Source organism: Megalops cyprinoides, chromosome 13, assembly GCF_013368585.1.
Source record: "Megalops cyprinoides isolate fMegCyp1 chromosome 13, fMegCyp1.pri, whole genome shotgun sequence".
Lineage (NCBI taxonomy): Eukaryota > Metazoa > Chordata > Actinopteri > Elopiformes > Megalopidae > Megalops > Megalops cyprinoides.
Window position 1 is genome coordinate 144,562 of NC_050595.1, and position 12,939 is coordinate 157,500.

At 47.3% G+C, this 12,939-nt stretch overlaps 1 protein-coding gene across 2 annotated transcripts in view; it reads right to left on the minus strand.

The window, feature by feature from the left end:
• Nucleotides 1–657: 657 nt before the first annotated feature.
• The window catches only part of cdh13 (cadherin 13, H-cadherin (heart)), a 248,374-nt gene continuing 236,092 nt past the window's right edge, over nucleotides 658–12,939 (minus strand). For both annotated transcript variants that reach the window (XM_036543625.1, XM_036543624.1), the window contains 2 exons: nucleotides 10,837–11,052; nucleotides 658–939 (listed from right to left, as the gene is read on the minus strand). In XM_036543625.1, the coding sequence (XP_036399518.1) occupies nucleotides 932–939; nucleotides 10,837–11,052 (224 nt within the window). In that variant the 3' untranslated portion in view covers nucleotides 658–931. The remainder of the gene's footprint in view (nucleotides 940–10,836; nucleotides 11,053–12,939) is intronic.

Here is a 12,939-nt window from a genome sequence, read left to right on the forward strand (position 1 = left end):
GGACCATAAGCTATGAAACACAGGGCACACAGACCACCTGTCTGGGAATTAATCTAAGACTTTAAACCAAAAACATTCCTCATGTCCTCACTGGAGCAAATACCACAAAAAGAGGAAAAACATCAACAACATTAGAAAGAGTGCCTAAAATCTGCAAAAGATTATTTTTTTATTTTCTTAGGGTGCAGGGGAGTGACCAGTCTGCAGTCAATAGTACTCAACTTTTAATTTTTTTACCATGGTGTAAAAAAGTGTACTTTTGTCAAGTTTCACACCATTACTGTAAAAGATATGCTGTATTTCACTCAATAACAACTAATGCAATCAAAACAAAACAGAAAAAACTTTAGACTTCATTTCACCACCCTGCCTTAAAAGACTACCACGGCTGCAGAACACATAGGCGTATTTTTCTTCCTTTTAGAATAGAAAATGAGATCAAATACAGCAGTCTGTGACAAAAATAAAACTACAGATATACAGCTTTCAGCAGCTCAGACTTTGCAGACTGTCCATGCCCAGTGTTTTCTGGGAAAAACACAGGGACAACCAGGAGAGAGATGGAGACACAGGTAGAGGAACCCTGTCAGCTGGAGTCCATTCAGAGACAGGCGGAGATAGCAGGAAGGGACAGAGACGGAGAGACAGAGAGGGAAGGACAGAGAAGGAGGGACAGGAAGAGGCTGAGAAATGAGGGAGGGAGAGATAGAGGGAGAGAACAGTGGAGTGCAAAGCAAAGAGGTTTACTTGGAGAGCAGACTGGTATTCTCCATACAGCGCCCTTCAGAAGGCTGGCTGTAATGATCAAATATCTACTTTAATGTTTCTTATGCTGAGGAGTCTTCTTTTCTCTCCTTGTCCTCTTTTGATTGCGTGCGTGTGGTGGAGAGGGGTGTGCATGTGTGTTTCTTCAGTGTCACGAGAGAAGGATTTACAGGCCTGAAAAGAGAGGAGAGACAGAGAAGACAAAACAGAAAATGAAAGATCCTGATCGAGCCGATCAGGGGAAGGAAAAGAAGAATCTTTATTTACAGCATCATTCATATAATAAAATGCAGAACAAAGTGCCTCACAGATTGATTTCACCATCTTTAATGTTTTCCTCAGACAAATAAAATACACTAGCTAAATGCAAATTTAAAAGATTATAATGGATTTTTATCAAATGCAGATTTTTAAATTGAATTTAAACATTATTGCTGTAATTGATTGATGTTACCTAATGCTAACTAATGGCCACACTCATGCTATAATTTTGTAAAAATTAAAATTTAATAAAAAATGTAGGAAGCTGCTATAAAATGACAGAGGACTTCCTCTTATGTGTCAGGCGGTGTACTGCAGAGGTCTGTGTAATTACAGTATGGTCCTTAAGTTGTATGTATTGCTTTGCTTTGTCAATCTAGGGATGCATTTGTGATCTCAGCTCACGCTTGTTCATGTGTGGTTAGTGGTGTCCTGTTTATGCAACTTGATGGCGCTTCATTAGATGCACTGGATAAGAGTATCTGCTAAATTACAGTTAATGATTTAACTTAATGTAACGTAATGTAACGTAATGTAATGTAATGACTTATAACTGTATGCTATCATTCCATGCACCGACAACAGTCATGTTCACCTTGGTATGTCTTTGACTAGTTAAGCACTGTAACTTAACATAAAAATAAAAATAATGATTGCAAAAATACAGAAAGCCTTTTTTTATATTACATAAATATCATAAACTATTTAATTAACCATTAGATCAAAGTCCCTTTCTTTCTTAATGTGAAATAGCTATGTTTCATAACTTTACATTTACTAATGTAATAGCTAGTACACATGCAATCCGCAAACTAGCTTATGCTACCAAGCTAATATAACATTACTGATGCTAGCTAGCTCATATAGGAAAAGCTTGGCTTACTCAGACCTTGTAGCTTAAAAACATAAATGTGCTTTAGGCTTACATAGCTGGCTAGAGGCCTGAAAATTCTTCAATATCTCTCTCTGCATGCAAGCTAGCTAACAGAATTTAGGCTGTGATTTGCTCAAACTACACTGCCTTACTGTACTGGGAAAAAGTAGGAAATCCTAGCCGCAGATCTTAGCAATGCTTTGATTGTTGCTATATTTAAAAAGGGGGACAGGGCAAACTGTGAGAAATAAAGGGGAACCTCCCTCTTGTTCCCAACTGGTAAAGTACTCACACACAAACTTGACATCTGTTTTCCACCTCTCTCAGAAGAAATCCTCCCAGAGTCACAATTTGGCTTTTGCCCATCTGGCACAACCAACATGAATTTTACAGCATGATAACTGCAAGCAAAAGAAACCACTGCACATACCATTTATGGACTTAACAAAAGCCTTTGACACTGTAAATTGCAATGCCTTGTGGATGCTCACCACATTAGGCTGCCCCAACAAATTCACAATGTTACTAACACTGCTGCGTGACATGTCGGCAGATGTTCTCGTAACAGTGGCTCAGAAACCCAACCTTTCAACTGGGGTTAAACAGGGCTGCATCACCACACCCACTCTGTTCGCCAGTTTCATTGGGGCCATACTTCACCGCACTGGTCACGATCTGCCACAGGGAGTACAAACCCTTTACAGGACAAATGGAAGATTCTTTAACCTCAAATAGGTTTAAGGTAGGAAGACAGGGAGACAGACAGGCCCTCGGGCAGACAGGGCCTCTTTATGAAGGCCTCCATCACCCCCCCCCCCCCCCCCCCCCCCCCATCAATGAGCTTCCTTCAATTTCTAAACAAAATGGTATATTGCAGGTGCGAATAGTCATTACAAGTCCTGAATATTTTTTTCAAAACTGGGGGAATTCAAAATGTCCAGATATGGGGTAAGGCACAAACAGACCCAAATTCTCCACCAGTTACCACCTGACAATACATCACAGATCCCTACATACTGAAAACAACAGTCTTGACAACACGGACCACTTTCCATATCTTGGCTGCCTTCTCTTCTCCAAAGCCAACACTGGCGCAGAAACACACCATCACTGGAGCTGTAATGGTGGGGCCTTTGAGGGCCGCGGCAGTGAGACACTTCCCTTCAGCAAAGCAGCAGTTCAGTGAGCTGATGCATAGCCTGCCTATAGGAGGTACCTTAAAATCCACACCACCAAAGACACCACCTCAGAATCCTGGGAACTGGTGATGATGTCATGATACTGCTGCATTCTTTCTCCCATCGGTGGTCTGATTTAGACCAAAGGTGCATACTGCAACCTAGTGAGACGGCGAGTGGATTGCAGCACAGGCATCCTAAAATCTGTCTCCTCTAGAAAACGATAGCAACTCTGGAAAAAAAAAGTAGAGAGAACTTCTTTCTGAAAGTGGGGGTCACATGTCCCCCACACCCCTTTCTACCTCCCTGGAAAAGCTCTTCTAAGTTGATGAGGAATCGGATATGTATTCAGGTGCTAAACCATTCTGTGCTTTAAAAACCAGTAAGAGAACTTTAAAAACAATTCTAAAAGATTTAGGCAGCCAGTGCAGAGATACAGGGTCAGTGGTGATATGAGCCCTTTTCATCTTCATGTCAGGATTTGTGCTCCTTCACTCTGGATTAGATTTGGATTTTCTTTATTTCATCACTTTGCTTTCACCCTTTAGGCATTGCATCGCTTCCCAGAATCCCTGGCTATGATGTGTCTGAGGTTAGGCAGCCATCAGAACAGCTTCTGTTGCCCCTGGAGACAGTTTTTGCACTGCAGTGCAGCAGCAGTGCAGCCCAAAGACTGCACTCAGGCTAACAGCACTCTCAGCCTGACCCACTCCCACTCAGGCTAACAGCACTCTCAGCCTGACCCAGTCGCACTCAGGCTAACAGCACTCTCAGCCTGACCCAGTCGCACTCAGGCTAACAGCACTCTCAGCCTGACCCAGTCCCACTCCCACTCAGGCTAACAGCACTCTCAGCCTGACCCAGTCTCACTCCCACTCAGGCTAACAGCACTCTCAGCCTGACCCAGTCCCACTCCCACTCAGGCTAACAGGACTCTCAGCCTGACCCAGTCCCACTCAGGCTAACAGCACTCTCAGCCTGACCCAGTCGCACTCAGGCTAACAGCACTCTCAGCCTGACCCAGTCCCACTCCCACTCAGGCTAACAGCACTCTCAGCCTGACCCAGTCCCACTCAGGCTAACAGCACTCTCAGCCTGACCCAGTCCCACTCCCACTCAGGCTAACAGCACTCTCAGCCTGACCCACTCCCACTCAGGCTAACAGCACTCTCAGCCTGACCCACTCCCACTCAGGCTAACAGCACTCTCAGCCTGACCCAGTCCCACTCCCACTCAGGCTAACAGCACTCTCAGCCTGACCCAGTCCCACTCAGGCTAACAGCACTCTCAGCCTGACCCAGTCCCACTCCCACTCAGGCTAACAGGACTCTCAGCCTGACCCAGTCGCACTCCCACTCAGGCTAACAGCACTCTCAGCCTGACCCAGTCCCACTCCCACTCAGGCTAACAGGACTCTCAGCCTGACCCACTCAGGCTAACAGCACTCTCAGCCTGACCCAGTCCCACTCCCACTCAGGCTAACAGCACTCTCAGCCTGACCCAGTCCCACTCCCACTCAGGCTAACAGCACTCTCAGCCTGACCCAGTTGCCCTCAGGCTAACAGCACTCTCAGCCTGACCCAGTCCCACTCAGGCTAACAGCACTCTCAGCCTGACCCACTCCCACTCAGGCTAACAGCACTCTCAGCCTGACCCACTCCCACTCAGGCTAACAGCACTCTCAGCCTGACCCACTCCCACTCAGGCTAACAGCACTCTCAGCCTGACCCAGTCGCACTCAGGCTAACAGGACTCTCAGCCTGACCCACTCCCACTCAGGCTAACAGCACTCTCAGCCTGACCCACTCCCACTCCCACTCAGGCTAACAGGACTCTCAGCCTGACCCAGTCTCACTCAGGCTAACAGCACTCTCAGCCTGACCCTCACACTGTCCACCAAGGGCTGCCTGTTTTACAGAGAGGGCAGCGGGGTGTTGTAGTGGTCAGGAGCAGCAGTGTGGTGTAGTGGTAAGGAGCAGCATTGTGGTGTAGTGGTAAGGAGCAGCAGTGTGGTGTAGTGGTAAGGAGCAGCATTGTGGTGTAGCGGTAAGGAGCAGCATTGTGGTGTAGTGGTAAGGAGCAGCAGTGTGGTGTAGTGATAAGGAGGAGCAGTGTGGTGTAATGCTGAGGAGCAGCAGTGTGGTGTAGTGGTAAGGAGCAGCAGTGTGGTGCAGTGGTGAGGAGTAGGGCTTGTAAAGTAAATAAAATGTGGTGCCTAACCAAGAGTTTCCTGATAGGCAATCATATTTCCAGCTCTCTTGGAATGTCTAATGATCTAGGGATTGTGAGGATTGTTAAATGTGTTTACTTCAAGCTGTAACTGGCTGAAAAAGAACTTTAAAAGCATCCAAGAGATGCCAGGTGCTCTGTGTTTAAAAGCAGCTGGATGAAGCAGCAGTAATTGGGGGTCCATCTGGTGTGGCTCTGAGCTCAGCTACACTGTCACACAAGTACCAGGCTGTAAGCGCAAAGACTCAGAGCCAGTCAGTGTTGATGACAGTTACACCTGTGACCATCCTCCTTCACTGTGATGCACTGTAGGACTCAGAGGGAGAGCTATGCGCTACTGCTTTACCAGGGTTTTGTATGCCAGAGGGCTGAGAGAAGAAGGTTGTCCCAGTGAGGGGAGCCTGGCATGCAAAATGAAATCTTAATAGCCATCTAAAAGCAGAAAGGGAGAAAAATGCACAAAAGAAAAGGTATAATGCATCACACAGTAAAGTATTTGAACCTGTGCTTCCAGAGGTGACACTGTGTCTCTCATTACCCCCCTAACCCTAACCCTAACCCCGGGGTGAAGGAGGCCAGTGTGCTGAAGAGGGACCCTAACCCCGGGGTGAAGCAGGCCAGTGCGCTGAAAGGGGACCCTAACCCCGGGGTGAAGCAGGCCAGTGCGCTGAAGGGGGACTCCTCCCACTCAGTTCTGGCCTCGGAGTCAGATGTTCAGCCTTGCTGGTTGATGTGTGATACGTCTCTACTCCAGGGCCACTTCAAATGAGATTACAAGCCAGTTTTTGAAAAATGCGAAATGTAATTTTTGGAGACGTTCTGAAATGAACTGAAGCGTGTGCTGCTGCATTCAGGGCCGATCGAAGAGAGCCGGCTTCCATGCGGGGAATATTTAATAGGAAGGATTATTGATTCCCTTTGCTTTCCACTGCCCCCTCTTTATAGTGTAATCTTAAGGGGGAAACTAAAGTTGAACAAGCCCCAGGAACTCAGAGAAGGGACCTGCATTTCAGACGCACTCTGTGGAAGCACCGTAACTACAGGCCCCATCAGCCAGACTCAGCCCCACGATAAACACAGCAGCCAGCTTCCTCCAAGACACTTAAAGCTACAAAACAGGAAAAAATGCTGTACAACTGAATCGATGCACCCTCACTTTTCAAACTTTTATGAGCAGTAAAGTTGTGAACCCTAGAGAATCTATATGGGAAGAAAGCCTGGCATCTGCTGCAGAGGAAGGCTGGTCAGTAATGCGGAGGAAGAGAGAGCAGGGCTGATGCCGACTGTTTGATCTCATTAGCGTCACTCTGGCTGTGAGAAACAGCTTCTGACGGCTGGCATGTGGAGTTGCAGCAACACGATAACTCACTTTGCTCTCTCCCCTGACATGCCCCCCTCACCCCCCCGCCTGCCCCTCCCTCCCCTGCTCGCCCCCCTACTCGACTCACAGCAGATAGTTAATATTCTCGTCTCATCTAAGGGGCAGAAAAATCTTATGATTTCATTTTTTCTTTGATTTTATTTTACTTCGTTCCCCATCTCTGTCAGTCTCTATTTTCACATAATTTTCTGAGCACAGAATATTAATTTTGTATGATTTCACCACACAAATGACACAGCTGATCAATATCTTACACAAACCCATAGGAAGCAAAACCCATAATAATAAATAGAATGTATTATAAACTGGAACAAAACCAACCTGGGTACATGTATAGAAGACTGAAACAGCAGGAACAGAACTTAGGCATGAAAAGAAGATTGATTTTTCTACCTCAAAATAATTGGGCCTCTGAGTTTGCTAGAAAATGACCATGTCATCAAGCCAGCAGTAAAAACCACAGTGAGGTACACAGGGCCTTGTGGGTACAGGGCCTCTGTATGGTTTTGGGGAGGTGCCCTCTATTGAAGGCCTCATGGAGATGGACTGTATATAAAATGTGATATATGATCACATCACATACCCAGGTTTTAATATGAGTCTGACAGGAATATCAGCTATAATAAAATTACATAAGACAATGGAAGTGGACTAAGCCTCGTTTCCTCACACTCACTATTAGCTACGTGAAAGGTAGCGAGCAGCTTGATTTGTGGCTGTTGTGTGCACGCTTACCAATTCCCTTCTGTAGCGAAGGGCAAGAGCAGTCACCCCACCCGGCCTCGAACCCGGGTCTACGGGGTACCAAACTGCAGCTTTGACTGCGACGTCAAAGAGCCAGGCTCATTGGTATGGCAGTCAGAGCGCATACTCAACCGCAGTGACAGCACTCTGTCACACCTTCATATAGAGGATTCCTGGCGTTTTCCGCCCACACATGCGTTTGAAATTTCCAAACCTGCTGGCAGAAAGGGGTGTGCTAACACCCCACGTTAAACTGCCACAGAACACCAGCATCTCTGATGAATCACGTCCCCCACTAAACTGGTCCATTTGGCTGCGTGGAGTTTCTTAGGTTTTAAAAAGACAGACAGGGTTGAAAAAGTCGCTCCAACCTGCAGGCAATGTGGAAAGAATGTGGAAATGAGACTGCCTCTGCCTCTGTGAGACTCCCTCTGCTTCTGCCTCTGAGACTCCCTCTGCCTTTGCCCTTGTGAGACTCCCTCTGCTTCTGCCTCTGAGACTCCCTCTGCCTCTGTGACTCCCTCTGCCTCTGACTCTGACTATGACTCTGCCTCTGCCTCTGCGACTCCCTCTGCCTCTGCCTCTGTGACTCCCTCTGCCTCTGACTCTGCCTCTGCCTCTCCCTCTGAGAGACTGCCTCTGCCTCTGCCTCTGAGACTCCCTCTGCCTCTGACTCTGCCTCTGCCTCTGAGAGACTGCCTCTGCCTCTGTGAGACTCCCTCTGCCTCTGCCTCTGTGAGACTGTCAGAGTTGAGTCTTTTTTCCAGCACACAAAACTTAATTTAGCCTGGGTGTGTTAACACTGCTGTTCTAATGACTGTGTCTGATGGAGCGGCGCGTTGTGCGATATTAGCAGCCTGTGAACAGGCTTTCTGTGCTGAGTCTCTCTGGTTTGGTTAGTGAGCAAATGGCATGCTCTTATATAAAGGTTTTCTGTGGTCTGAGCTTAACAGTGACCATCAGTAAACCCACAGTTTTCTCTTGCAGCCTTTCTGTGATTTTACTGAATAAATGTGTGATGGAACTTGTTTGCTCGTTGTAACTTATTTGCTAACACAGATACATTAGACACATTCCTAGTGAGCCGACCGCATCCTGTCTGCATCCTGTCATTATTGCTATTATTTTTCAAAATTGGTTGGGTACCTGTTGCATGTGTGGGTGGAGGTTTGGAGTGTGTTATGCTGGTGTATGTGTGCATGTGTGTGAGTGTGTGTGTGAGTGTAATATTCTACTGTGAGTGTATGTGCATATGTGTGTGAGTGTGTGCATGTGTGTTATGCTAGTGCATGTGTGCATGTGTGTGCATGTTATTCTTTTGTGTATGTGTGCACACACATTATTCTGGTGTGTGTGTGTGTGTGTGTGTGTGTGTCTGCATATTCTATGTGTGCTCATGCTCTGGCGAATTTGAGCTGGAGGCGTTTTTTGACAATAACATCAAATACAGTCAGATGCGGTACATTTCCATGTGCAAATTTGTTCTATTAATATTTCATTAATCATGTTTCTTCTGTATTTCAAAGATCTGGAAGCAGTTGCTGGTTTGTGTGTGTAATTCACGGCTGTGGGTGGTTCTGGGAGCATTTCTGTAAGTGACACCACTGAACCAGGCAGGTGCTCACAGCTCACCTGAGTTGCAGAACGCTGTATGTCTGCATGCAGACACACCACATCACATCTGACACTACATGAGAGGGAGCTGTGAAATGCACAGCCACTCCTGCCTGCTCACTGCAAGGATCCACTCGCCTTTATGTTATATAGATGTGTCAGTCTAATGATCTGTGCCTGATAATGGCTGATTGACTAAGAGGATGTAATGAGTGCACAGCCCGTACAAGTGGCCTGTACAGGAGTATGCAGGGAGAGAGGGTGTAGCGGGTGAGAGGGTGTGGCAGGGATGGAGAGAGGGTGTGGCAGGGATGGAGAGAGGGTGTGGCAGGGATGGAGAGAGGGTGTGGTAGGGTGAGAGGGTGTGGCAGGGGGAGAGGGTGTGGCAGGGAGAGAAGGTGTGGCAGGGAGAGAGGGTGTGGCAGGGAGAGAGGGTGTGGCAGGGGGAGAGGGTGTGGTGGGTGAGAGGGTGTGGCAGGGGGAGAGGATGTGGCAGGGGGAGAAGGTGTGGCAGGGAGAGAGAGTGTGGCGGGTGAGAGGGTGTGGCAGGGGGAGAGGGTGTGGTGAGTGAGAGGGTGTGGCAGGGAGAAAGGGGTGTGGTGGGTAAGAGGGTGTGGCAGGGAGGGGGTAGGGTGTGGCAGGTAAGGGTGTGGTGGGTGAGAGGGGTGGGGCACCTTTCAAACTGAGATGGAAGAATATAATGGTGATATTGGCATCACTAAACAAAACAGACATTAATAGAGCAGATGAAGACGAAGATGAATCCCAGCTGTTCTTAAACTAAATATTTGTGGATGCTGTCTATAATAAGCATACGACAACAGCATGTAACGACATTCTGACTTCCCAGTCGTAGGTATAGATGAAATGTTGCCGAAAAGGAAAAAAGAAAATAATGTTCATATTCAGAGACTCACATGTGTGACGGAGCTGAACTTCTGCATGCATTCTCTACTGTAAGCAGTCATGTGTCCATGCCAAATCTCTGGCTGAAATAAGCAAGACTTTGAAAGGACTCAAATGCCTGAATAAATTCTAGAACAAAAAAGCTTGCCCTCTTGCCCCTTGTCTTCTCTATCAATGAAATTTGTGTCTGAAACACAGAAAGTATGTGGGAGTACACATTACTGAGCCAAAGCAGGGGTGAAACGGTGCACAGTGATGTGCAGGGGCATAATCACTCTTGTGCAGTTCTGAATCACAGCCCTCTTCTTTGGAGCGATTTGGGGGCAGAGTCCTCTCCCTGCTGCTCTCCTGCTGAATGAATGTCATGTTTCATGGCTATTGTGGAGACCAATGCGTTCAGGTACACCGCCTGCGGGGTCAACAACCTGTGGCCTTTTAACCCTTTAGCCCCCTGACAGGATGCCCCACCGCTGAGCGAGAGAACGTGTCTGCTATACACAGCCTCCTCCCCCGCCCCGTGCAGACAGATTCAAAATTACAGTTTGGCAAGTAAGTCATACACTGTATATAATTTTAAATCTATTGATTACATTAGTTTGCATTTTTGTTCCCAGCAAACTGAATTGCACGTTGTGTGTGTGAATAGTGAATCTGGCCCAATGGCCAAAGGCTAGATATGGTTGTCCCCCCACTCCCACAATACAATGCTTGACAGAATGCTTCCTTCAATAGTACGCCTCTTCCTCACTGCAACAGCCTACGGCACAGCTGTACTCTGCTGGCTGCACAGAGGGTGGATCCTACAGTTCAGGTTACTGCATGCTGTTAACCTTCCTTCAGTGGTGACATCATCACATTAGCAGCGAGGCCTGGGACACACTCACAGAGGGAGGAGAGAAGGAGCAGGCCGAGCAGCAGCAGGCTGGACCCGGCCGAGCTGGCCCTGCTGCAGTCCATCTTGCTTTTCTTGCAGGTGCACACCTGGACCTTGATGTCGGTGCTGTTGGAGAGGGGGGGCACCCCGGAGTCGGTCACCAGCAGGGGGAGGTTATAGTTGGCTCGCTTCAGATTATGCAGCAGTGTGACCTGGGAGTGCGTACCTGCCAAAAACAACACCTGTTGAAGACACACACAAACACACACACACACACACACACACACACACACACACACACACACACACACAAACACACACACACACACACACACACACACACACACACACACACACAAACACACACAAACACACACACACACACACACACACACACACACACACACACACACACACACACACACAAACACACACACACACACACACACACACACACTCACTCACACAGAGACCTATACACCAAACTCCAGCTGCCCCATTCCTACTGCTGTCAAACACCGGTCTGAGGGGGTGAAGTCCAATAATCCAGTTTCAACTCATATTTATTCATGGCATGCATTGCAATAACCGACACAGCCCACAATACACAGCATATTTCCTGCCTCTTAATTTAGAATGTCCTCTTAATAGACACAGCTCAAAATGTCTGTGGTTAGGGGCAGAAGGTAGACCCCTCCTGCTTAACTCAGGGATTACTCTGCCTCATTTGCACACATTGGAGCTAAATATAGCTGAACACATTTGGGAGGCCTCCCCTGGGGGGATTGTGGTGGATTTCAGGACCAGGCTTTGGGTGACTCTACTGGGGACCTGGTGGTGTGTCCTAATCTGTCTGCCGAGGGGGAAAATCTCACTGCTAATCCATTTGTGGAGGGTGGGAAGGTGCAGAAAGCATGTTGAATTTCACTGCTCTTCAGAAACTCTTCCATGTGCTATGACATGAACTATTCTGGATATTTGCAGTGTCCACACACCATCCTCAAAATCTGGACTCTCAAAATCTCTTCTCATCAGCTGTGGTGGACATTACTGCCACTCTAATTATGCCTCTTGGAGTGAGGCTACTGCAAGCAGGAACTGGTCCAGATAAACACCCTGTCCTGCTCCCTCTAGCCAGTCACGTGGAGGCATATCCCTGATGGATGGGCAGGATGGACAGGATGGCCACCACTCTGGCTTCAGTTTCATGATGCAGATCTGGCCAGCGCTTCCACGCACACCGCAGCATCCTGACTGCAGTGCACCAGGGACAGCTCTCCTCAGGCTTGGGGGTGGGATCACCTCCATTCCTGAGAGGAGGAGTCCGGATGTGATGTCTCATTGCATCACTCCATCCAGCAACGTAGGATCCACCCTTGTTTCTTTCTTGATCTGAAAAGCAGTGACATGGGTACCTTTGCAAAGTAAACATTCTCCTGCTTTCTGTCTTCAGTATGTTAAGAGTGAGCTCTCAGTGCTTCATTCTGCCTGTATGCAGACCAAACTAACATCAGCAGGCGATGATCCATCAGGTAAATGTCCTAATTAGTGATGGAGCTTCTTTGCAATCTATGGGCACTGTCTCTCTGCTTTGCTCTTTGCTTTAAACAAACCAACCCAAATATGTGTGAGGGGTGTGTGTTTAGCCCTAACCCTCACAGAGCGTTCATCCAGTTGGACTTTCTCCAACCACAGTCCACCCCTCAGGGCTGGGGAGTTTCCTTTGACCACACAGACAGGTTGCTTCTCTCTGTCCACTCAGCTCCACATGGAGTCTGAACAAATGGTTTCCTCAGGCCTCTTTCCACTTCACATTATCTGCAATTAGTTCAGGAGTTTAATTCACACTGCGGAATTCTACCATGCTTTTGCAGTACCTTTAGCAATGCCTTTCATACTTAGCAAAATGTTTCTGATATAGTTCATGCATGGTTATGAAGTACTGTGGTGATAAAGTACATTTTTATGTAATAGTATTTACTTAAAAGTATTTACTTTTACACACACTAATGTATGTAGAATGTAACACATTTGAAAGCAAAGCATGTCTGTTTTAGTACTACATGAAAAAAGCAAAAAATTGTAAATGTAAATTGAGAACAACAATGCAGTT